The sequence below is a fragment of the Syngnathus acus genome, chromosome 12 (assembly GCF_901709675.1).
Source record: "Syngnathus acus chromosome 12, fSynAcu1.2, whole genome shotgun sequence".
In the NCBI taxonomy this organism is placed as follows: Eukaryota; Metazoa; Chordata; class Actinopteri; order Syngnathiformes; family Syngnathidae; genus Syngnathus; species Syngnathus acus.
In genome coordinates this window covers 8079723-8105904 of record NC_051097.1, presented here as the reverse complement: position 1 = coordinate 8105904, position 26182 = coordinate 8079723, and the positions used below count along the sequence as shown (strand labels likewise).

Below are 26182 nucleotides of genomic sequence, written 5' to 3'. Positions count from 1 at the left end.
AAATTAAAAGGGTTTCAAATGTTTAAGATTGGGATTAAAAGAAAAACGGCGCTTTGTTTTTTAGCTCCAAAAGTGATTTTGTTTTTGCTGAAACTACAAGATTTTTATTTTTTCGAGAATAAATCTCTCATCAACATGGTGACCATGTTTTTGTTTGAAGACGGAAAGAAACACAAAAAGTCGTTAAATTTGTTTAAAACAAGTTTTTAACGTGTTTATCTAATGTTAACTTTATTGCAAGGACCAGTTTTCCGATGTATGCACTTTTGAAAACCAATTTTCCACCCTTTTAGACTGTCCCAAAAATAGTAGCCTACGGTATGGAAGTATTCATGCCTCAATTCACACCTTTTTTTTCTGTATTTCCGCATGATTATTTTCGTCACTTCTGGTTAATAAAATGCTTGTTCACGCGAGTTCATAAACAAATCACAGCGTCCGACTCTCAGAGAGTCTGCGTGCGCCTACGTGGCACAACACGGTTGCAGAAGCGCGAAGGCTGAGTGGGGAGGAGGACCAGAGCGCTCGCTCCTGTTTCCTCAAATCGCGGTGCATTGTGGGGCGGAGGCGGCCTTTCCTCAACACTGCAAAGAGCAGTAGTCGGCTGCAGTCTCATCTTTTTTTTTTTTAAACAAATAACGTCAACACATAGGGGAGTCTCAAGCAAGCATAGAAAAATCCTGTAAAGCGTGTCGGATAAAGCCTTTTTATTTGCTGTTAAGCACCCGTTTGCTCGACAAACATGGGGCAGGAGGATCTCATGAGCACGGCCGAAGACGTGGCAGACCAGGCAAGTTATTAGCACACGCGAGCTAGCTCCTGATGCACGCTCCTTTTTCTTTTCGCTCGGGTAAATAACAATAAATGACGTCCTTAATCTGAAATACGCGCTGACATGCCATTAGGGGAACATCTCGCCTCCTTTTTGCCGAGTTAATTAGCATGACAAACCAGTTAAGTGACAATCCTCCCGTCCCCTTCTTTATCTACTACTTGCACATCATTCGGGAAAGAAGTTGTCGTTTGTCGTACAGCCATGATCCAACCGGTAGTATCAGGCGATCAGCCGGCTGATAGCCTGTATGAAAAGGTACGAATCTTAACTCTTTATGCATATAATAATAATACCACGCTATGACCTATTTTAGGAAGTTACAGCTAACAGTTGCTCCACTGGCACTACTGCTTCACCATAGGTTTATTCGGCTTATATAACCACCCCGAGTTAGTTTTTATACGGTAAAACGTCTCAAGTTGGGATGTGTTTATGAGGTCATCATCCTTTTTCGTTTCTTAGGTTCAGAGATAAAGTGAAGGATGACTTAACTCTGCTTATATTGTACAAATGTATTTATTGTACATTGTTCTATTGTAAAGTTAGACTCTTAAGAGTAATTTAAAGAAGTAAATACCCAACAGGGACTATTTGGTGGGACATAGTTGTATTGGCTCCCATTTTGTCCATTCATGCCTCACGCTGCAGTCAAGAAGGGACTTGTTGCAATCTGATTGGCTGGTAGGCTTCTGGCTGTGCTGACGTGGGTCTAGATGTGGGCGGGGCTATACTGTTGCGTCACTGTACTGGAGTAGTGAGTTATTACGGTCATGCTGCTGCTGAGTGAAATTGAAACTGCAAAATCAGATTTCCCCCGAATTGAGTGTTTTTATGTTTCAGGTCAAAGCTAGCAATTTGTATTTTGGGTATTCTATTTGACCCCCAGCTCAAAATCGTCCCTAGTTGTGAATATGAAACATCAAAAATGGATGGATGAAGGTTTGGGACAGGGTTGTTTGATAATACTTTGATTTAAAACACCCTTTTCATTTTATAAAGTGCCGACATGTTTATGAAGAATGTGATTAGTCAATTTTGAGATATTTTTTAAGATGAAACTTAGAGAATTAAATTGGGACAAACCATTTATATAGCAAAAATAATATTTAAAGAAAAAAAAACTTTTCTTTTTAATGTACTCTTGTTTTTATGAAGTCCTCCAAGGAACCATACTGAGAAATTCTGATGCAACAATAAAACGGATGTGTTAAATGTTAGATTTGTTTTCCAACTGTTGCTTAAAGCTTGATTTTTTTTTTTCTGTCTTTTTTTTTTGGACCAGTTCAAATGCTTCCTGTAAGTTCCCCACCCCCATTGTCGCGATTTATTGTTAACCAAGCTTAAGGTGTAATTTCTCCAATTTTGATTGGCCCAAAACAGGAACAACTCGTTTCCTAGTGATGACGATAGCTGACAAGAAAACTCTTCTGCGTGTTTTACTAATTGCAGCCGTATCCTTTTGGCAGTTTAGAAGTCCAACCAACCTGACCCAACCCAATGCTGCAATTATTAGAGTATTATCAGACAATGCGACAACGTAAGCTGTTTCATCCTCTCTTGCATTTTTCCTGTTTTCACAGTTCCTGCGGGTGACTAAACAGTACCTGCCTCACTTGGCGCGTCTATGTCTCATTAGCACCTTCCTGGAGGACGGAATCCGCATGTGGTTCCAGTGGCATGACCAGCGAGACTACATCGAGACCACGTGGAACTGCGGCTACTTCTTGGCATCGCTCTTCGTGCTCATTAATCTATTAGCACAGCTCGGTGAGTGCATTTAATGATTTCCGTATTACTTTACGCCTCATCTCACGAAGGTGGATGGATAGGATTTTTTTTTGCAGCTGATGTCGATACCGTGTACGGTCGATTTAACTCTTTGCTTTGCTGTGTGTCATAACAGGTGGCTGTATCCTCATCCTCAGTAGAAATTTTGTACAGCAAGCCTGCTTTGTATTATTTGGCATCATTGCGCTACAGGTGAAGAATACAATCAACTGTTTTGAATGTGGAACAAAGTCATTAATTAGAATTGTCTTTTTTTTTTTATTGCTCACCAGACGATCGCCTACAGCATTTTATGGGATATTAAATTTTTGATGAGGTAAGCCATGAAAAAATTTCTGGATGTTTGGGGAGGTTTTTAAGAATTTATCTGTTCTCCTTTAAGAAACCTGGCGTTGGGCGGTGGTCTCCTCCTGCTGCTGGCCGAGTGCCGTTCAGAAGGGAAGAGCATGTTCGCCGGCGTGCCCTCCATGGGCGAGAGCTCGCCCAAACAGTACATGCAACTAGGCGGCCGCATACTGCTGGTTCTCATGTTCATGTCTCTGGTCCATTATGACACCAGCTTCTTATCTGTGAGTACTCACAACTGGTAAATACTGCACACTAGGAATTAGGTGGCTGCCAGTGTGTTCCAAGTTACTATTTGATTGGTTCCATTTGATTGCATCACGGAACACATCACACAAAAACAAACTAGCTAACGGTTGGGTGCACCGAAATCAGAATAGGTAAATACATAAACGGTGAACTGCAAATATTTGTTGGGTTACTGTATTTGTCTTGTCCATGGATCGATCCTCTTGGTAAATTGTCCTCTGCGCCCCACTCTCCTGCAGATCCTGCAAAACCTGGTGGGCATCGCCCTCATCATCCTGGTGGCCATCGGTTTCAAGACCAAGCTGGCGGCGCTGACGCTCGTCTTGTGGCTGCTGGCGATGAACGTCTACTTCAACGCCTTCTGGACCATCCCCACCTACAAGCCCATGCATGACTTCCTCAAGTATGACTTCTTCCAGACCACCTCCGTCATCGGGGGCCTGCTCCTGGTGGTGGCCCTCGGGCCCGGTGGCGTGTCCATGGACGAGAAAAAGAAAGAGTGGTAGGGCGAGGGAGGGAAAATGTGGCGCACCACCGACCGGGACTCAAAGACACCCCCAGATACCTCTCGCTCTTTCTGTTGGCTCACCTGGTTACACTTGTAAACTGTTTTCAATTGTTATGTTTTGGCCAAAACCTTAGATACTGATAAACATTTTTTATGTTATATGTCATGGCTCTCATTTGAACTTTTCGTTCTAAGCTAGTAGGCTATTCCCATGGATAAGAAGGTGTAATAGGCCCGTATATTTCAAGTTAAAATTCTTTGTCCTGTGAATGGTCGAACATACACCTGTTTTATTGGCGTTATCGTGGCTTGGGATTTCCCAATTTTGCTTGACCTGAAATTTGTTTCCTCTCACCATCCCAATGTTGCAAAAAAGTTTTTTCATAAATTAATGAAAAAGAACTTCGAAGTGAATCAAAATGCGTGCCTGCTTGATGACCCATAAAAAGTAATTATACTCTTGACAATCAGGGGCCCGTTAAAAATTGAATTTTGGGAACTCCTGGTTGCGTGATGCACCTTCATACTTGGCAAAGGGGAGATGCAGTAGTTTGGGTTGCAGGCATTAATGCTGATCACATCCCTACTTCCAGTCAAGCCAAGCAACTGACTGACAAGCCATGTCGGTCTACTCTGGGCTCGGGGGTGGGCGTGTGTGGGTTTGGGGTGTACACGTTGTACAAAGTGGTGGATTGCCATGCTCGATTTGAAAATCACATTGCGGTTGTTAGAGCCAGGGCTCGTCGTTGGGCGGCTTGCTTCCTTCCGTATGTCTAGTGAACTGTGTATGATGTATGGGCGGAGGGTGTGGGGGTCTCGGGTGGGAGGCTCTATCCATGTTTTGTCAAATGCCATATTCTGCGATCCAGAAACGCAAAGAGGACTCAGCCGATGTCTTATTTCTCTGTTCTTAGTGTTTTTTTTTGCCTCAGTTCGAGAAAAAATAAAATGTTTTGGTTTTGAGAAATTTATATTGTATTTTTTGTTTCCTTTCAAATTTGGATGTTTATGGCAGAAAATAAAAAAAATGAAATTAATTAGAGTGACTGTATTTTAAGAGAAACTCTTCAAATCAAATGACTCCACATGTATTGACAGATATGTAATGAAAATAAATCGAACCACAAAAGCAATTGCTCACACGTAATTTACTCTGCTGGTAACATTTTCACAAGCCATTTTATATACCACATCCGTTTTTGCACAACCTCTGTTTCCAAATAATGGTTTAAATCTCACATGTTTAATTCATGAATGAATGTTTTCAAATGTAGGAATATAAGCCAAACAATTGGCATGATGGAAATGAACTGGCCCTTTAAAAGTGAGTGGCGAGTATGAGTCAACAAATATGGCGGCCCTTTTCACTTTAGAACGCTGTGTTGTTTTTTAATAAAAAATTTTTTTATTGAACACCTAACAAAGAGAACATTTTATTAATCAAAAGAATAAATAAATAAAAAGCCAGAGATTTTTTAAAAATTGTTCAATTTAAGGTGTGACGCCTCCGAAGCGTGTGACGTCACCGAAGGAAACCCAATAAGAGCAGTGATGGAGCGGCTACGCAACTAGTCCACCACCTTGCATCCATGCAACAGGCCGATATCACAACCTTCTAAGACCTGCTCCCATTTTATTAAGTGAGTCCAACAGGTCATTTCCTCCAAAGTATCGATTGCATGTATTGGAATCGCATTTGATTCGTTGGTATTTTGTCGATTAGCAGACGGCTGCTTTTCGTAACTGGCGTCGTCACTACAAATCTAAAAAGAAACCAAATGCTGATTGATTGATTTTTACTGGTGTTTGAGCAATTACCTTCAAAGCAAAACCATTGCACGTGTTTTCTATTTTGTTATTCTTTTTAAAGCAAGGCTCGGTTTTCTAAAGAGGCATGTGTAATTTGAATATTTGTATTAAACTCCATATTTCGCAACACATCTATTCATGACTGAACAGGTACACTGATTAACTGAGTAAAGTAGTCCAACCGGTCGATGCCATACTAAAATGCTGCAACGATGATGCAATGAGATAACAAATGTTTATTGTCATCTGGGATGAATATTCTTGAGCAGACTAGCTAATACAATTCCCATCCCTGGTCATTAGCAATGTATTTTTTGGTTTTGTAAACCGAAGGGAAGAAAACATCCCCAAACTGCCCTTAATGGTATTTCTCAATGTAGAACCAGTTTTGTATCCTGGCCTTTCACACTTCAATGAAAATCTAAGAGACAAAAGGAAAATTCATGGTTCACCACACGGTGTTAACATTTCACTCTTGGGTGTTTTCAAGTTACTTATTGATTCTGTTCACTTCTTAATGTCTTTTCTTTGTCATCACAGCTTGCGGTAGCAACAAGTTGTTATCATGGCTAAAAATACCGTGGTTTTGGCCTACAGCGGAGGACTGGACACATCGTGTATTCTCATGTGGCTCAAGGAGCAGGATTACGATGTCATTGCTTACATGGTAAGAGTTGAAGGAAGGTTTTGATTTATGTGCATTTTTGTTTGAGGGGCTCAGACAGGGCTACTCAATGCACTAAATAATGCCACTGCAGGATTTTGGCATGTGGGGGGGCCCTTGTCGTCAGCACATTTCTCTTCTTTTCATCCTGGATGTAAAAGCAGCAATGGTCTTTTGTTGCTCTTGTTGACTCATTGGTGATGTACTTTTGAGTACCACATTACAACCAAAATGATAATCATACAGTATTTGAGTTGTGTTGGATCACATGAATATCAAGACTGCATTAATGAGCTTTTCAGATATTTTTAGCCACATTTGATGTGTAGTAAATTTATTTATCTTCCCATGTAGGCCAATATTGGACAAGATGAAGACTTTGAATCTGCTCGCAAAAAGGCAGAAAGCCTCGGTGCCAAAAAGGTATGTGAGATCAATTATTACACAAAATGCAAAAGCCAAAATAAAAAATAAAAGGTTCTTTGACGGTTGGGTTTTCAATTTATGACCCCATCAGTTGGTCAATTTTGAATTTTTACATATATTGATTGATTTTGATATGCAAGCAAAAATGTAACTGGGTGAGCTTCAGGTATTCCGCCACTAGATGATGCCAGCGAACTTCACAATGTCTTGCCAAAATGCCAGCTGAGGATGTTAAAATAGTTTCTGTTCATTAAATAAAATGGAGAACTACTGAGAATGAAGAAAGTGTGCTGTAAAAAAGCTAGCGATAAACTCCAGTCTGACTCCTCACTGCGTCTCTTGTGCAGGTCTTCATTGAAGACCTTCGCACCGAGTTCGTGGAGGACTTCATCATGCCCGCTGTCCAGGCAAACGCCATCTACGAGGACCGGTACCTTCTTGGCACCGCGTTGGCTCGTCCCTGCATCGCCAGGCGCCAGATTGAGATTGCGCGGCAGGAAGGAGCCCTGTACGTGTCACATGGTGCCACGGGAAAGGTGAGCTTATCCCACGATAGGTAAACAGATCGATAGATTCTCCAGAGTACAGCTATTTATTTTTTGGTTTTGTTTCCGTCAGGGCAATGACCAGATCCGTTTTGAGCTGGCTTTCCACGCCCTCTATCCTGGAGTTAAGGTGACTCGGTTCATGTGATGTCTGCAGGCAGTCTTGGATCTGGGAAGGTGACGCTCACCCAATTGTGTGCTTTGCAGATTATTGCACCCTGGAGGATTCCAGAGTTCTACAACCGCTTCCGAGGAAGAACGGACTTGATGGAGTACGCACAGGTATGATGGTCTAGCAAAAGTGGTTATTTACCTGCGCGCCAAGCTAACGCGTGTGATATGGTCACATGGCCTAGCAGGTTGTCGTGAAGCTGTTTGTACACTAGAGGGCGCTCATGACGTTTCTCACCACTAGATTTCCTTTCAGTAGTGTCTCTTAAACTTTTTTCCAGAACCTAGTGTCTCCCAAACTTTTTCTGCCAAAGTGCATAAAAAATATCTCATGACACACCACAAAAGAATAATGACAATAAGTTGACAAGTAGTTGAAATAAGTAGTTTGGAATCACAGGTCTTCACATATCCGCAAAGATCTTATTATTTTGTAGCTACTTTAACAGTATACAGTAACTTATTTGTTCTAGTCATTTGTGGACGATTTTCTGTTGAACTTTAGAAACAGGGCATCCCTGTGCCGGTCACTCCACGGGCCCCTTGGAGCATGGACGCCAACCTCATGCATATAAGGTAGGAGGCCAATTTTAGCTGCTTTATAATATGCTCATCATTACACTCATACCTAATTTTATTTCCTAATAGTTATGAATCTGGCATCCTGGAAAATCCCAAGGTAAGATCAATGACACACATCACTAATTTTGAGTTCCTAAACTTGTCTGCTGTAGTACCATGTATGACCAGCAGTCGTTAAAGTGGCACCACAAGGCATTCAGATTTCCAGCAAAGACAAAAGAGGGGGAGTTGTAGGATTTGGCTAACTGTTGCTCGTTTCTAATTTAGTTATTCCTTCAGCGGGCTGTGATTGATTATCGTTCCGTTCAATGACACGATCATGAAATTTGTGGCCCGGCCAATTCGATGTTGACCACACAACATTTCCATTTGGCATTGGAAATAATGAACGAGTTTAATGTTTACGATTGTTGGCCAAGATAGGTCCGCTTGGAAAAACCCGACATCACAGAATAATCCTTCAGAGACATCTGCTGGCGGGAAAGAATCAATTTTAGCTATTACCCCGCAGCACAGGATAATTGCCCAGGATAATCTTTTCGAGATGTGATAATAGGAAAAAAAAGAGGAAGATTGCTCAAATTAGACCCGATTATCGATATTCACCAGCACTGCTTTCATTTTTTAAGAATAAGAAAATTATTGGGATATCATGACAGAGTGGTCGGTAGCCAGCCCTCGCCGTGGTTTTACAGTGGTACAATTTACGACCGACCCTCAAAGTAGCACCATTGGAATATTACATGTGCAGCAACTCTTGCTGGTGAGGACTTTATGTGAGTTTTGCCGGCGGTCAGAGGTGACGGCAGTACATACAGGTTGCCCTCGGCGACCCGCAAAGCTCCCATCTCACAGCGTCGCCCATGTCTGTATGCGTCTGGGCTCACCCGGGGTCCTCGCCGGGCCCTGGGAAGAGCCGGGGACACACAGACACTGACTTGTCGTCAGTGACGCTTCGACTAATTCCCGATTTCATGGGAGCCGGGGGAGGGAGGGGAGGGATAGGGTTAGGGGCATCGCGCCCAGCTGGGGCCTCCTGAGTTCCAGCCCCAACTCTCTCGGGTGCTCATTGTTTGGACGGTTTTGCGCCGCCGCGGGCTGCGACGTGGGAGGGGAGCCATTTCACCGTGACACCGTGACACCAAAATGTCACCAGTAACAGTAAAGTACAAAGACGGCGTGCCCAGACAGATCGGGCGCGCACCCTCCTCCCGACGGACGGGGTGTCACAAGGCGGCGACGGGTCCCGCACGGCTGGAGTTGCGCTGCACTGTAACTCAGACCTTTTGCGTCTCCTTCACTTTCCCACCCCTCCTGAGAACTCCAACGCTTGATAAATGTTTTGAAAGGAATGCCGAGGGGAAAAAAGCGCAGGAGCATAGCAATGTATGATGACACTATTGTGTTGCATTCATAGTTTGTCTATGGCCGTTTACTCCAATGCGAGTCCATTAATGGCGTTATGTACAATGAAATATTTCGGGAGCCGGGCTCCGCAGCGGTAAAAGGATTTGAATACATTATCCTGGGCAATGGTGGAAAGCGGAACCTCCAAAGTTGAACGCGGTCCGTTCCGTGATGCTGGTCAACAGCTGGAACTTTATCGACGGTTTGTTTTACTCCATGAATTTTATGATTCACAAATGTACCAACCAATAAATTCAGTTAATTCAGCGACATTAATTCAACAATTATCGCAGGACTTTTGAATTTCCCCATCTGGGCCGCTGAAATAAAAACGAATTCAAGTGAATTTTAAAGCAAATCTCTCCAGGAAATCTGCTCTCATTGGCTAATTGACCCAGAAGGTCATCTCAAGAGGATATCTCATCTCGATATCAGCCTGTCTCTCCTCCAGTTACTGCCCTAAAGGCTGAGGAGCAAACTTCTCAACCTCCACCTGTGGCACCAAATACCCTTACTCCCAGCACACCCCACCTCCTCCACTTCCCTTCGCTTGTCACAGTTAAATGAGGAAATGTCCCAATGGTCGCTCATATGTTCTGCTGTAGATAAGAGCCCGCAGTTCAGGTTACTCTGCAATTAAAAACACAAAATCCTTCCTGGTAGCATTTTAACACAATGGGCCCCGCTGACCCCCCGTTTTGTAGCGTTAACTTGTGTCAAGACATGCGAGCAGCTTGTCGACCACTTTCCAGAATGTTCTACAAAGACGAATGCCTTTTTAAATGGCTCGTTAAAAAAGAAAAAGAGGAAAAAAATCCAATTTCATTATCGCTGTTGGATGTCAGCTTGTGATTGGAGGGGTGCCACCCTCAGGCAGCCTGACACTCGTCCCGAGTCATTAAAACATCAGCTCACTCTTAATTATAGCCTCCATCAGTGTCACCCCCCCAGAACCCGCTTTGTTCTTTGTGACGGTGAAGCGGATGGACCGCCGCTCGCGTTGACCAGAAGTAAAGAGGCGGAACGACGCCGGGTGGCTCGAGGAAGTGGCAAACCATGTTTTTGGTCGCATGGCTAGTTGGAAAGATGGATGGATGGAGAGACGAGAGCGCCCGTAGGGGAAGGAAGTGGGAGCTTGTCGGAGTAAGTGTGCGCGTGAATGTGTGCTTTGAAGCAAAGAGGTCAGCTTTTGGGGTCCGTGCGCTCACGTCCCTTCGGGCGGGACCAGTAATACTTAGACCGCTGATTACCAAACACTTTAGTGTGGCATCATCAGGCGTGCCGTGGGAATTTTTTGGGGGGGATTAATTGTATATGTAATTTTATTTTTTTAGTCATTATGTATATTTTATTTATTATTATTTTTTTCTTTCTCCTTCCCATAAGTGAGCATGGAACATACTGCAAAGTCCCAAAGTCTTTTGAAAGCGAGCAGCAAATCAAACATCTCCCCTGCGCATGACGAGGATACTTTTCATCTCAGTTTTCCACGTTTGCATTTTAAAGAGAGGCCCGAAACACAGTCATTTAAGCGTCATTTCCGAGCCATTGCACCAAGGATGTTTTCGGCCCTCTCAACTCTCCCTTTGGTGAACCCCCCCCCCTCCCTCCCTCCCATCTCCCTGCCACCGCTGCTTCTTTAGGCCCCGTTGGCTTCGATTGAAAATCAATGAGGCAAATAATATGTGGAAAGATAGAAATTTACTTGCTTTAAGTTCATGCGTCAGCCCTCTCCGTGGCTCTATGGGCCGCGTTTAGCACAACAATATGGCCGAAGCCGAGACTGCCAAAGGAGTTGCTCTGTGCGACATGATGGTGTGCTTCACGCACCATTTGCCACCAATACCCGACCCCCCCCCCCCTCCCTCTACCTTCCCACCTCCTCCCCCTCCCTCCCAGGGCCACGGCTTTGGGACAAGTCCACCTGCAGGGGGTTTCAATTGAAATGCATTGATCTTCAAACTGAGCTATTCCCTCACTTTTCCCGTTTTTCTTTGTATCCAGCCACCCTTAAGTGTGCGCTCCCATTTTCTTGTGATATGCTCACATTTGAATATTTAGGGCTCTCAAGTCCTTCTAGGAATGAATCATCTTTTCGGAGTCCTGAAAACTCAACTTTTTGTAAGTTTCAGGTATGTGTTTTGGAGCAATGGTTTAAAATAGTCTCAGTAGCGCCCCCTAGAAAAATAAATCATTCACATGATTACTAAGCTTATTTTGAATTAAGCATCAACCGAGTCTATCAAACCTCAAAATTATTATAGTTTTTAAACACTTCCCCTGTAAATAAAATTCAGCCATCAAAAGGCTTTTTAGACTCCTCACTCTTTTAGGCCAGTGAGGCATAAAATTCCAAAGAGGTGACACGGTCGCCGTCAATTTGGGTGTTTAGTTAAAAGGAAAAAGCGTTTGCGGCTCCTCGTTTTCACCTCAGTGACGAACGCCGATTAGTTATTGTGTGATGATTCCGTGTCTGGTAAAGCTTTCCATTTAAATGCACTCAGTAGTTATTTTGCATAGCACCCCTACAATTTGCCGCCGCTCCGAGGACACCGTCCTACTCCCGACCGAGCGCGAGGCGACTCCAGGACGCAAACGTCTGACAGCCGGGACAACTTTTTGAAATAATAGGAAGGCTTTGTCAGGCAGAAAATTGACGACGGAAGATGAAAGCGGTGTCAACAGAGGGAGAAAAAGATTTAGGCAAAAACAAGAAGATGATCTCTTTAAAAATGTTCTTGTTCGTCCTCACCAAATGCAACCAAGCGTGTCTTATGGACCTTGCTTTGTGCAATGGGGCACAAAATGTTGCCTTCCTCAAACTGAATTTTTTTTTTTTAATTACGTAGTTGATGTTAATTCATCCAAAAATAAATGTTTGTATTTGAGCGAGAAGCAACACTCAGGACAAGTGCTATGATGAAGATGGATTGATGGAGTTGCCTCTGCTGCAGGGCCACACAATAAAAAAAAAAAATGAAATATTGATTCTTTTTTTTTTTCTCCGCCCATTCCCGACATTTTCAAGTAACTACTTTTCACGCCTCATCATCTCTTTTCTCCTGCTAGCCATGTGTCAATTTCACACAAAAGTCTTCTTCTGTGATGAGGTCTCTGAAGGTTGTTCATCAGTGGGAGCAAAAGTGTAACTCATTTTTTTTTTTTTGATCTTCTTTTTCAGAACCACGCTCCGACTGACCTCTATCAAATGACTAAGAACCCAGAAGACTCTCCCTCCTCCCCTGATGTACTGGAGCTGCAGTTCAAAAACGGTTTGTGTCTATTTCAAGCACCCCTTTTGTCCTTTAATCATTTTTTTGGGACCTTTTTATAAGATATCTCGTACAAAAAATGGCATACGATTAAATTTGATCGACACACTTGCATAACTACATAAAAAATGACGGCAGGACCACACAAGTCATTTATTTCCCCGAGCTCCCTTTTCAAAAGTCGTTTATCTCGAATGTTGATGTCCACGCTGTCAGCGTCTCTTGTTACTTAACGTGGGCCACTGTCGCCGCGGGGCTGCCGCTCCAACACTGACCCCCTTTTGCCACTTTATCACCGCTGACCACCCAGACTTAATATGCGAACCTGCCGTGCTTGGCCGTAGGGCACACACACACAAGCCGGAAGTCTTGCTAATACATCGACACCCCGAGGGGGCCCCGGGGGAGATCCTCATTAGATATGTTGGGCTGGAATAGTGGAAAGTGTCACATGTTTGCGCAAAGAGAAAATGGCAAGAAACATCCAGCCTGGGGGGCAAATAGCACAGATGTCTCTTCATCGCCTTGCGGATGAAGAGCATCCATGAGGAGTGGGGGGGGGGGACACTAGCTCCTCTTATTGCGGGGGAATATATCTTTTTCCAATGAGCCATTCATAAAGTTTGCATTAGAAAATTGTCTCAGCAAAATGTCACTCACAGTAGATGTTGGATCGAGCACACCTGATGGTCGGGAATGTCTGACTTGAACCGTGTTTAAGTCGTGCCTGTTTTTTTTTTTTTTTTTCTTCTCAACCCTGTGCACCGTTTTCACACATATTCTCTTTGGCTTTTATTGAGCGCCCTGTGACAAAAGCTGTTTTAGTTGTCCACACAAAGACCCTGACCGAGCCTGCTCCTCCCTCTGAGCACAAGATCCAGCACAAGAATGTTTTCACTCCCCCCCCACCCTCCGCCTTTTTCATCCTTGCTTTTTCTCACCAAAGTTTTCTCACTGATTAAAAAAGAATATTTAACAACAAAAACCTTTAACATTCCCCCCCGTATTTTCCCCTCTTTTTTTTTTTCCATCCCTCCCTCCTTTCACGCCAAAGAAATAGCAGAGGAAAGAGAGACAGAGAGGAAAAATGTAAAGCAGTAATTTTTCCTACAACTGTGTCTGCGCACCCATTGTTTGCACTGTTAGGCGGCGAGAAAAAAAACTGAAGAAAAGGATCACGGGAAGAATGAGAGCGAGCCGTTTGGGTGAATGATGTGAGCGGCAGAATGATGGAGAGAGTGCGCAAAATGCAGGAAAAGGCTCGGCCCCTCCACTCCCACGTTCGGTCACTTAATTTATTTGAACTTTTAATCTAATTATTAGCTATAAGGGAGGGGGGGGGTGGGGGGAGTTGATAATAACCCTCGTCTCCACTTTAGCTTCCATGGGAGCCGCGAGATTCCCGCGATGCGCGAATGGGCCCGTCAACAAAGCCCTTGTCCAAAAAAATTTGTCAAGTCCTTCACGTGTCAGGATTTTTCCCAAAGCTGTCGTATCCAAATCAAAGAAGAATTTTTGAAGGTTTTTTTTTTTGGGTCCCCCTCAAAATTTTATCTTTGTTTTTTTTTTGGGGGGGGGGTCCTACCCCCGTCAACAATTAGCCCACGTCTGTCATTAAAGAGCATCATGAAGCAGCGGGGTGACAGTGATTGATGCCAACGTGGGTGTCTCCCGGTCAACAAAATAAACTATCAATGTGTGTATCTGATAGGACGCTTGGTAAGTTGGTCACACACACACACACACTCTGTCAGTGTCAGCGCTAAAGAGAGCGCCAATAACAAAGCTGTGTGTTTAATTGAATTAGTTTAAGGCCAGCCCACAATTTCACAGCTTTCACATTGGTCGAGCCTTTGAATTTATTAGCCATTCTTTCTCGTCGCCCCCTTTTGTGACGCGTTTTACTTGACCATTATTGATATCAATGACTTGTAATGAATACTTGTCACTAGATATTTATTTGAGTTTATGTGTCATGCCTAACAATTCATTTTTCAGGTTGAGTGTATAGCAGAAAGATTTCAAGCATAGCTCGTGGTGGAGAATGTGATTTAGATGACTTTGAATTTTGGTTTAAGAAGTCTGAATTTATTGACATATATATATATATATATATATATATATATTAAAAAAAAAAAAAGAGCAAATGAAAAGGTTGAGTGATTTTCTAATGCATGCTGGTGACGGCACGCTTATTCATGCAAATTGCACTTCCACTTTAGTCTCGCTGTTATTTTCTTGCATTGAATAAAAAGGATTGTTGGAAAAGGGTTCTGGAAAAATTTAGCTCAATTTGTTGAAAGAAAAACATGCGTGCTGTAATTATATATTTGACGGGTCATTTTTCATAATTTATCAAATTTTCATTTTTTTTCAGGTGTTCCTGTCAAGGTGGTCAGTGTGAAGCAAGGGATATCAAAAGACACCCCTTTGGATATCTTTTTATTTCTGAATGAGATTGGGTAAGGATTTTTTTTTTTACATTTAATTTTAAAGTGTGCTTAATGTTTCTATGTCATTTAAAATGACATAAAAATGCGTCCACCTTTTCTTTTAATTTCTTCAGATATTACAGATTTTTTTTTTTCAATATATTTTTATTTTAATTCCAATATTTTCATTTGTTGAATGAAATGTCAATGCCGTTTGACTCTCTTAGCGGAAAGCACGGAGTGGGTCGCATCGACATCGTGGAAAACCGTTTCATCGGCATGAAGTCCCGAGGTGAACACAATTACGCTTTCATGTTCCCAAAACGCATCTCGATATTTTAAACCTTTTCTTCTCTTCAAACCTTCATTTCCACATCGGGAGCTTTTACGCAATTTGCAGTTATTTTACATGAGCGCTTCGAGTCGGTAAAAGCAAAATGCGTCTCCTGCAAGTGTTTGGAATTATAGACTTCCATTCATTCATGTCGGTGTGTGTGTGCGCGGAAATATCCACGGGAGAAAACCAAACATTTGACTGCGTTTGGAGCACACCTGCTCCACAGGGCTCAAAACATCTGTCCGTCACTTGTGCACTCTGTTGTCACTTCAGCTCTGCTTGTGACAAACATCACAAATAAGTGGGCCAAAGCTTGCGTGCTCACACACACACACACACACACACACACACACACACACCTACACACCTTTTCACCGCCGTGACACAACGTTGGCAGGTAGAAACGGGGAAAGTGGGAAGCCCACTTTTCTTTTCCGTCGTCGGTACAAAAGGAAGAGTAACGGGAAGAGGTGGAGGCCAATGTGTCACATCGCTTGAGTAACCCCCACTGAGTGCATTCATACTATTTTTTTATTTATTTTTTTGTCAGGTCATATTTATCAAAGAATGTAGCTACAAAACAATCGGCAAGCCTGTCACAGCGCTGTCGGACCTCTGACCTTTCTGTGCACAGGCGGCGATTGTCGGAAATCACTGTTAGACTATTAGACAAGATTGGCATGTCCGGCTCTCCTGAAAATGAAAGCAAGTCCAGATCTCCGCCATTAAAAATATGACTGGATGTGATATTGGCTTGAAATTTAAAAATAAAAAATAGAAAAGTACTGTACAACAATAACAGAAACGGACACCACTAGTACTGATTGTTTCTATGTGTTGCTGCACCATTTGTGTTCAAATCTGCTGTATTGAATTTCACGGCTCAAACCGTTTAGCCTTCAAGTTTTGCATACCTCTCGTCACTTCACCAGATTAAAAACCTGGAAAAGCACTGGAGGTGTTTTCTCCTTAAGCCTTAACTCAACTTCCAAAAAGCTTCCCATTGTTGCTTCTCTCCCGTTAAGCCGTTTTTAAGCCAAGTTTACTTGGAGGCAGTTTTAACTTATTTATCTGATGGAGGCCGGCCAACGGAAATGTCCCGACGCGCTCCCATCGGATCAGCAAAAGGCCCACGAGCCCTTCAAGCTCAGGTGGCGGCCGTTTGAGGCTTTGGACAATTAGCGACGGGGCTAAGCCCGCTTTCTGGCCGCCAGCGCCGCAGTAAGTGCTTCTCTGTTTTCAGGTCGGGAACGGCGCTGGAGGATTTGCACTCGTACAGACCAGACCGGGAGATTAAATAGCATAGCGGCGGTGTTCGGCCTGTAACCACATTGTGCCCCCCTTCCCACTTTACTTTTTGATTGAGCTGACATTTGAGTGACAGCTTCATTTCTGCTGTCAGCTACCTCATTTTTTTCAGCCCCTCCCCGACCAGAGGGGGTAAATTGCAGGGTATAGGCAGAGCCCTGGTCCACGCTCTGCTGGTTGGCAGGGGCCTCCTACCCTGTCATTTAGCCTGCATGGACACACACTCCCATATTTAGCAAGGAGCTGTCTGTCACAAGGTGCAAGACTAATATTCATGTATTCTTTTTTTGGGGCGCACGAAAAAAGCTAATCTGATACTTTCTACAATATGTGGTCGATCCAAATCTGTGATGCATGATGGAAATAATTTTTTAAAAAAGATTTAAGATTGTCACAAAACATTGAAGAAATAAATAGATTAAAAATATATCTATTTTTTTAATTATATATTTTTTTAATGAACTTTTAAAAATGAATTATGTTTATTTATTTCTCAGGGATCTATGAAACCCCCGGAGGAACCATTCTGTTAAAGGCCCATCTCGACATTGAGACGTTCACCATGGACAAGGAGGTCCGCAGAATCAAGCAGGGACTCGGGATCAAGTTCTCCGAGCTGGTCTACAACGGTAAGTCAATCAAATATGACATAATATTCACCCAGCTGTGTCTCTCGATCTGTCCGTCGAGCTTGACTTGTGTGTTTAGCGTGTAGCTCAGGTGTCCTAATCTTCCCTTCTGCTCAGTCCCAAGTCTCTTCTGCACCTTCATCCACTTAATCGGATCAGCGCCATTAGAGACCGGACAATTCAATTGAGGGATGGATTAAAAGAATCAAAACAAGTGCAAAATGCTGACTTGCATTCGATTTTCAAACACACAACACGCTTAAGAATGCTAATGACCAACGAATACATTTAGATGACAATAATCAAAGAGATTCAAAGGGGGATCGTGACAGACGATGAGGTGGAGGTCAGGTGCTGATCAGAGGAGGACCCCCGCCAAGCCGTGCGGGTCCTCCACGAACAAATGCGGACACGAGCCTCTCCTCCATCTGTCTGGGAAACACTAAGGGGGAGGTCCAAACTTCAACACACACCATCCACTAATCCACTGGTCGACTCCAACCAGTCCACTAAACGTGTTTTTTGTTTCTCAGGCTTCTGGTACAGTCCAGAATGTGACTTTGTGCGCCAGTGCATAGCCAAGTCCCAGGAGAACATTGAAGGCAAAGTGCAGCTGTCCGTCTTCAAGGGCCAGGTTTACATTCTGGGACGAGAGTCGCCCAAGTCCCTGTACAACGAGGAGCTGGTCAGGTAAGCAAAGATGAACATGTGGAGGCTCTGTATGTACAAAGACGTCAGAGTAGCGTCAAGCTCAGTTTCTGGAAGCCACCCCGATTCCGACCCCCCCAATGACCTCGCAGCCGCGCTAACAGTGGGTTTGTTCAGGAGGTTGACCCCTGATGCCCTGTGGGCAGGCTCAGCACTGACCAAAGTAAAAAAAAAAAAAACTCCATATGCTTCTCTGTCCCCCCCCCCCCCCCCCCCCACTTGAGTCACACACACACTTGTACCGGCTAATAGTGTTTTCATCCACAGAAGAGAGAGCTGATGTCGAGCGGGCCTTTTTAGAGGAAAGTAGCAAAAGCGTCATGCTTGTTAAGCAGGTCAAGAGGAGCCATGCCTCCAGTGAACAGCCGTCGAGTTTCTCACAACGTTTTTATTTTTTTCGGTACAAGAGAAAAGGAGTCAAAAGAGGGGAGAGAACTCTTGTTAGTTGCTCCATCTGTGAGGTGGCTTTTAAATTGCGCAATCAGTCAGGCTGAGTTGCGGTATATAATCGGCGAAAAATTGATCATAATTGGTATCGAAGCCACAAGGTGGAGACAAAGTGCTTAAAATAGAGAACGTTACATAAATTTCATCTTCTCCTGCATTACTTTTGATTTAAATATCCTGCAGTTTTTTTGAAACTGGAATAAGCTCGGTTGTTAGCGCAAAGGTCGCTAGCGTGTTGTGCGACTGAGGTGTTGTGTTTCACCGTGGCAAAGTCCTCAGGCCCTCCTGACAGATGGGCCCTGAAGTTCCCCACAAAAGGGCTCAGTGCAAATGTCCCCAAACAAATGACAAAGGAATCCAGTAAAATGCTCTGATTCATTGCCTGCTTTAGTTTAAGGGGCAGCTAATTAATTCATGAGGAACAATTCACTCCAATTTATTTTGAATCAGGCTCGACCGATGGAATCTGTTGAAATTAACGCTTTTAAAATTGGCATTTTTTTTTTTTTTTTACACAAACAGATTACAACAACATTAACATTGCCCGCCCCCCAAAAAATGGGCCAACTTTTCTCTGTTGTGAAGATAAGTATTAAATCATAAACAGTCAAATGTTTTCCCAGTAATTTATTTATTTCACCTTGTAAAAAGTACCTTCAAAATTAATTGCACGATTAATCAGTTCACAGAATTTTCTGCTTCCAAATATCAGGATTGGCATTTGCCAGAATTCAATATTGATTGGGCCCTAGTATGTACGAAAAAAGTAGATATTGTCTCCTGCATGCTCAAGAATCATATACCTTGGAGCAGTCGCACACATTTGTCATTGCACAGCGACAACACACACACACATAGACCCCCCGCCGGCATCTCGCTGTCTCTCCGTGGGCAAGCGTAAACGGCATCATTAGCGCAGTGGTAACGCAGCCCGTCACTGCACCCATCTGAGAGGGAAATGTCACCCTCCTCGCCTGTCTGCTCGCTCGCCTCTCAATTAGACGGCAGGGTTTCTGCCAGCAGCACACACGCACGCTCACACGCACATACTATGCTAGCTGCCATATTCTCCAAAGCCACTCCTTCATAATGGCGCTCAGGTGCCAAGCAGGGAGCCTTGTATTGAGAGTTGATGATTTAGTTGTCAGACTTTCTTTTTTGATCGTGTTTATCCTATCATTTGTTGGCAATTTCCTCTTTGGCTAAGTGCTCGCAAAGAATAAGCGCCGGGCGAAAAAAAACGGGCGGCCGCAAGAGGACACGGGCCAGGCAGTGTATTAAGCACGGCAGGTAGAAAACTGCCGTGATTACCGGCCGCCGCCACTGAACGCTTTTGTGCGCCGTGCACTTAGGATGGATGGCGAAACACGGCGAGGGATTGCTTTAGAATCTTCTTCGAGGTGTGCGAATGAACCCGAGAACCCCTTTAGATCAAACTTTCTGGGTTTGGGGACATTCTTGTAATTTTAAGTCTCGAAATGATTAATCAACTATCAAAAATCGATTAAATCAATTAGTTTTCGATTTATCATTTCATCTCTAATCTGTGACTATATCGCCGCGGTCCCAGGAGTGATCCGGGAACCCCAGTTTGAGAACCCCTGTTCGACTTGATATGATGGTATTATTTTTATCAAACTGAGCATCTCTTTTTTTTTTTTTTTGTTGTCATCCAGTACCGACTCTCAAATACTTAAACGTAGCACCGGGTGGAGGAATCAATAGGCCCATTATTCCCTCCGAAGGCCTTATCAATGATCCAGTTATCTCAGCGTTTAATGAGGCTTCACGTCTGGTGTGATTACAAAACATTTAATTGTGTGCTGTCGTATCTGGGCTTTCTAGCATGGATGTGCAGGGAGACTACGAGCCTTGCGACGCCTCTGGATTCATCAGGATCAACGCTGTCAGGTAAGCATTGAAAATATATTTTGTGTTGCTGCTTTCTATAATTGGCATATACACACAGCCTGCCGCCAAATTTGACTGTATGGTCTTCGGTTTATTACAGTGCAAACCTCAAAGTATCACATGACGTGGCTGACTGAAAACTCCTTGTATGCAATTTCTAAGATCTTTTTCACCACAGGCTCAAGGAGCATCAACGTCTGCAGGGTCTCTCCAGCAGCAAGAAGTGAGCCGACGAAGGAGCTACACGACAACTTGAAGTACCAACACCAATACTTGCAATCTTTGAGATTATTTTGTGATCATTCCTTCCAATGCGGATAATAATGAATAAAAATCTATATCAGTGATTATTACGTGTGATTATCCTCCACCCTATGGCAAAAATTTGCAGTACTTCCAGTTTCTTTCTCCTCCAGTTAAAAGTAGGCTTAAGTTCAGCAAAATTCTCTTAATGTGGGGCGTTCCAGTTTAGCCGATGTATCGCTGAAAGGTGTCAGCGTCAGAGTACACGGCCATAAGGGGACCTCCCGCCGGGTCTGGTGACTCCCCGCCGGGTCTAATGGGCAATGACGGCTCCTCGGACCTTTGAGTGCTGCGGCGGGCACCTCCTCCTCCCTCCCCCCACCCACCCATTCACCTCCTCCCAGCTCCTGCTCAATTACACGGCAGGCGTCTCAGTCTTTGCCTGGTCAATTACCGGCCGGCCCCAGCATTTACTGTCACGCGCGCACAGGTTGCAAGATAATCAGTGTCTGAAATGGCCCCCATATTCAGATTAGTCAGTCAAGCTGAAGGCGGGCGGGAGGGCGAAGCGGGCGGGGACAGCTATCAATCTCAATCTGACTTTAGCAAGTCTTAGAAATGTTATCACTCCACTAAAAGTGTTTTTGAAAGTCCTGATCTGTCTTGATTAGTTTGCTAAAGATTCTTAAAGATGCATGCTGGGATACTCGACCATTCATTCGTCGGACGCTTCTCATATTTCATCTTCTCCGTCTTACCTGCGCTGACGCCTGACCAAGGGAATTAATCATCCTTGACCCGGGAGCAATTACCCATCATTACCCACTCTGGAGGGAATAGACATATGTAACAATAGCACGACATGAAAAGTTGGCGGAGGCGGGTCTAATGGAGTTCCGTGCTGTTCCGAGTCTCTTCGGGAGTCGGGGTCGACTAACCTTCAAGTCCCTGTCAAGGCGCACAAAGCCAAAGTACAAAGGAGCTCGTTGTTCACCTGACCTCAATGGAACGGAGGTGAAGGGACGTTTGAAAAAGTCAGGAGAGCACTTGGAATCGAGGTTCGTGTGATATCACGGAAAGAAAACCATGCATGCCCATATTTGGAAGGAAACAGGAAGTAACCAGGAAGTAAACTTCATTCTTCCTTAGCACCACTGTTAGCCCACTATAGAGTTCAAAGTGGCCTCCTTGTCAAATCCAGAAAGAAAAATCTTGTCCTCGACGTTAGTTTTGAGTGCATAGAAGCTTGAACTCAACATAGTTCTCCTGCCTTTTGTGCTCATTCAATGCATGCTCTTGGTGGAGCTGTCTGCGGAAAAAAGCCTTCGCTGACCTTTACTCTGACGCACAATGAGGCGGTGACAATGACCACCGAGGGGGTTAATTACCAACAATTACAGGCCAACATGGCCGCCCCGGCGTTTTTTTCTTTTTCTGCTGTAACCTAAGTCCAAAATCCTGCATTGGTTTAGGGTCCATTATGACGTCTGGCTTCCTACCTGGGAGCCGTTGGGACCCCCGTTTCAGCCCTCCAGGTGCGGCTCAGGTCCTTTCAGCCATTTTGCTCCACTATCATATGTGTGTGTGTTTTATTTTTAATTACTGTTAGTTAAGGCATCAAAAACACTGCACATTTCACCCTAATGCTTAACTGGTAAGTGGTAATGGACCACTCCCGGGAGGTTTGTGGCTCAAGCGAGCGGATTTGTGATGAGGTCATACAAAGTGATTCAGGAAGATAAATTGTCGTCTGGGTCATTTTTATGTGATTTGATCAGTCATTTGATTTGATATGTGTTTGAATTATTGACAGCAGTTTTCCTTCATAAGATAATCATTTATAAAATAAAATGTTCTGATAATACGTCTTTTAATGTGAAAAGATCTTAACCTTTGGTGTCCAAATTTTTATGGCGATGTTAAATAGAATGTTTCAAATTAAATTGCAGTTCTATATTTTTGCCCAGTTAACAACTTAATGTTGATCTAACGCTCCGTTAATTGAGTGTAGTTCCACTGTCAACCACTAGATAATATAATATAAATAATAAACACAATAAAATATAATATAATTAATATATAATATAATGTAATTTATATAATTAATAAAATATAATATAATACGTATAATATAATATAATATAATATAAAATTATATAATATAATATTATATTATATAATATAATATAATATAATATAATATAATATAATATAATATAATACAAGCTGACAGACAGAAGGTGCGTCACTTATGAATAAATGAGTGCAGCCTCTACACATAATGTCATAATTTGTTCATTGTGTGCGTACAAAACGGCGCCTAGGAGAGCAGACCCGTCGCTCTGGAAACTTGATCTTTTTCGCGAGAACATCAAGAGACCATCTGTGAGGAAACATGGCAGGATACACTTTGCCTTGCAGGCTCTCTCTAAAATCCACGGACCCTCTGTGTGTGTTTGTGTGTGTGTGTGTGTGTGTGTTTTCCATTGATGTCAAAGCCTATTTTCTGGTGTCAAAGGACAGCCATTGCCAGCTCCTGTCCTTTAGATCTATAGACAGATGGGGCCATTACGGTCAGAAAAGCCCCCCCTTTGGCATTGTTTGGCCTGAGCCGGTGATGAAATATTGATGGAAAAATAGAAATATTTTGCCTGCTGCTCCGTGTTGGAGGTTAATGAGTGTGAAGAGTTTGTCGTCTCCCGTTACAACAAGATGTAGCTAAACGACCACCGCCATCATCGACAATGGGAATCAATAAACTTTCAACACTGGCTTAGGTTACAGAGCTGTGATTCATAGATATATAAATAGATCTAAATGTAGTTTCATGTTTTAGATTAATCTTTTATGCAATAATGTAACAAGTGTCATTGACCTGAACCAGAAGTCAAATTGCCTGTGCAGGTCGACGTTCGAATAACAACAAAATCAAAAATGCTAATTGTGGCAGTAAGGGGCGGAGCTAGTTATCACATTTTAAACCTGTTGAGTTTGGACAGTTGAACATATAGCATCTTCCAAAAGGTCATATAAAATCTGTGCTTTTCAAAAATGCTTTCACTGTAACAAAGCCCCCCCCAGATACCCCAGGGGCATCAATGTGTAATGCAGCATGTTGAGCTCCAAATCAATAGATTTATCCCTCTCATTTGCTTCTGCCTCTCTCCTTTGACTGTTAGGGGGGCGAGGGGAGGGGGTCCGGTCCACTGCTGGGGGTTTTCTGCCGGCACACGTCCTTTCAGCCGTTCGATCCGTGGCTGTGATGTAGTCGTGAATCCACGAGGGGGGGGGGGATGTCGGAGGATGCTCTTTCCGTTTGGCTTTGGATGATATAAATGTTTAATGTCGTTGGTTATTTGATTGTTTTGTTGCGAGAGTTTCCTCTGATGGATGGAAGCTGTTTTGGCTTCTAGGGACTGCTGGCAACTTTTCAGGCCTTGCCAGCGTGTTTAAGTGCTGGGCCCGTCTGGATGGATGGAGGTTGGATGCTTGCCTTCATTTTTAAATTCTTGTTTTCGGTGGCCCGTTGCGAAGAATTACCTGCAACAACTACGCAAGTGGGGGTGAACATTCACACGAACTTCTTTTGTCAGCTCCCAGTTCAAAGAGCTTACAAACAACACCATTTAGCTATTATTTCCTCTCAGGCAAACGTTTATCGGAAGAAAATTTGATGTTACGCGGAAGAGGAGAATAGGACTGGTGGGGGTCAGGGTGGGACAAATAGTGGAAAACATCCGTCATTTTCACTGCGGGGTCCCACGTAATTGAGTCATTTAAAATACAGATACACAAGTGGATCAAAGCAAAGTGGCTTGAGGAGGATGCGAGAGAGAGGGAGGGAGGGACGGAGGAGGGTGCAAAGTAGAATGGAAAAGGACCAAAAACAAGTAGGTGCATAGCTGCCATTACTCGACAAAACGCCGCTGTTTAGCTTTGAGGACTGTCAATCATCTTGCTAATGCACAAGTGTCGAGGCCTGAGATTTTTAAATGGAGTAAAATTCGAAAACGTTATATTTCGAGATTTCTTTAGAGTCTGTAAAGGTCTACAAATTGACTCATTTTAAGTTACTGACACCAAAAACAAATTCTTAAATCAAGTTAAATGTAATATTATTGTTAAACTTACAAATGTGGATGTCTTTTTCTTAAGCTCAAAAATGGCGGTGTCTCTCATACATACAAAAATAAAACATTACATAAATAATTGAATAATGTTACGATTTCTTTTTTTAACATAACTATGAAAACAAGCATAATAAAATCGTTTGTCCTACAAATTTTCTAATATTTTACTAATACTGAAATGTTACGTTGACATCACAAAGGGTTTCGAATACAGACAAACAGACAGACTGACAAAAGTGTAAATGCACAGTCGGTGAGGGGGGGGGGGGGGTTAATCGGGGGAGTGGAGTGCCGGGATACCTCCGAGGTCTCTGCATGAAACTTTATCCATTTCATGTTTCCTGCCTTTAGAAAAGGATGCCCTTTGCAGAACGGCATCAATTATCAAGCAATTACAGTTTCATGTGGCCTCTTCCTTCCATATTGAGAAGGTGGGGGAGGAGGAAGAAAAGGCGTGGACCAATGTTGATGTTTCATTTGTCCGGCTGCGTGCAAGTGTGTGTGTGCAAGTGTGTATAGGTGTGTATGTGTGATATTTGAGCCACAGTCATACACACTCTTGTAATGCACTGATTGACTGGCAGAACTCCAGCAGCTCACACACCTGCTTTTATCGGGGCAGAATTTGTAATATGGTAAGGGCGGATAAGTTCCAGACCCGCCTGCAATCATTGAAAAACTGTGATATACACACCATATTTAAAAAAAAAAATGACTGGCTGATGCTCTTTGAATCAGTTTATTGAAAAAACAAAATACAGGCACCATCACTCAACGTGCTAACGGTTAAGCCACTTAGCAACCACTGACTAAAGGCAGACACACAGTCAACATCACAGGTGCTACAGTGTAGAATGAGAGAATGGTCACCACAACTGGATAAAAATAACACCTGCGCCTCACGTGCATATACAGGATTATTTTGGTATTATGCTTAAAGCTTTGAAATACATTAAAAACATATCAGGAGTGGTCTGGACCTGTAATCAATGAGCAATTTCTATGAACTGTAAATATTGAACAGTGTTTTAGCAGGGATTCACTGTAAACAAAAAAGTCAACACTTTTGTTTCCCAGCAGCTTTGAGCACATGGTAGCAATATGTGAGCAGGATCATACTTCAGTCATGCTAATTTTGTGAGTGGGGTGAGGTGGAGGAGTGGCGGTCTGCGAACAGCTGTAGATTCCCATTCAGTCGCTCTGATTCTCTTGTGGACATGATGAAGTGGCCAGAGGCTGGCGTGGAAGAGAAATTGATATGTGCAACATGGAAACCTTAACAATCTTCTTGTGTGGGAAAAAAAGAGAACATGGTTAGAGCAGCTGCACATCATGTGCAAGTCAATAAGCACTTTTATGCAATCTGCAGCCTTCACCATAATATGTATCTATTTGTTACTATTGATTATGAAAACATAAATATGTTACCCAGAATA

The 26182-nt window shown here is 43.2% G+C and overlaps 2 protein-coding genes across 4 annotated transcripts; both read left to right on the top strand.

The window, feature by feature from the left end:
* The first annotated feature begins 508 nt into the window (after positions 1-508).
* On the top strand, positions 509-4858 carry LOC119131322 (surfeit locus protein 4). Of its 2 annotated transcripts, none has more exons than XM_037265654.1 (6): positions 509-790; positions 2416-2602; positions 2739-2815; positions 2896-2939; positions 3006-3192; positions 3457-4858. In XM_037265654.1, exons 1-6 carry the CDS (start codon positions 743-745, stop codon positions 3721-3723), a joined length of 810 nt encoding a protein of 269 aa, XP_037121549.1. In that variant the 5' UTR covers positions 509-742; the 3' UTR covers positions 3724-4858. The 2 variants fall into 2 exon arrangements, with proteins under 2 accessions (XP_037121549.1, XP_037121547.1); XM_037265652.1 differs by lacking the exon at positions 509-790 and adding an exon at positions 941-1090.
* A 413-nt stretch (positions 4859-5271) lies between these two features.
* On the top strand, positions 5272-20723 carry ass1 (argininosuccinate synthase 1). Of its 2 annotated transcripts, none has more exons than XM_037265733.1 (15): positions 5272-5365; positions 6075-6201; positions 6553-6621; positions 6972-7160; positions 7243-7299; positions 7377-7451; positions 7846-7916; positions 7989-8019; positions 12511-12601; positions 14979-15063; positions 15261-15325; positions 17176-17307; positions 17841-17997; positions 20308-20373; positions 20552-20723. In XM_037265733.1, exons 2-15 carry the CDS (start codon positions 6100-6102, stop codon positions 20598-20600), a joined length of 1239 nt encoding a protein of 412 aa, XP_037121628.1. In that variant the 5' UTR covers positions 5272-5365; positions 6075-6099; the 3' UTR covers positions 20601-20723. The 2 variants fall into 2 exon arrangements, with proteins under 2 accessions (XP_037121628.1, XP_037121629.1); XM_037265734.1 differs by having other exon boundaries at positions 5310-5378.
* The last annotated feature ends 5459 nt before the right edge of the window (positions 20724-26182 follow it).

Excerpts from the sequence above, each read along its gene's own strand:
- LOC119131322 (XM_037265652.1), top strand. The coding sequence starts at position 1,037 with ATGATCCAACCGGTAGTATCAGGCGATCAGCCGGCTGATAGCCTGTAT. Across the intron at positions 2,940-3,005 it reads GATATTAAATTTTTGATGAG|AAACCTGGCGTTGGGCGGTG; the intron begins GTAAGCCATGAA and ends TTCTCCTTTAAG. Across the intron at positions 3,193-3,456 it reads ATGACACCAGCTTCTTATCT|ATCCTGCAAAACCTGGTGGG; the intron begins GTGAGTACTCAC and ends ACTCTCCTGCAG.
- ass1 (XM_037265733.1), top strand. The coding sequence starts at position 6,100 with ATGGCTAAAAATACCGTGGTTTTGGCCTACAGCGGAGGACTGGACACA. Across the intron at positions 6,622-6,971 it reads AAAGCCTCGGTGCCAAAAAG|GTCTTCATTGAAGACCTTCG; the intron begins GTATGTGAGATC and ends TCTCTTGTGCAG. Across the intron at positions 8,020-12,510 it reads GCATCCTGGAAAATCCCAAG|AACCACGCTCCGACTGACCT; the intron begins GTAAGATCAATG and ends CTTCTTTTTCAG.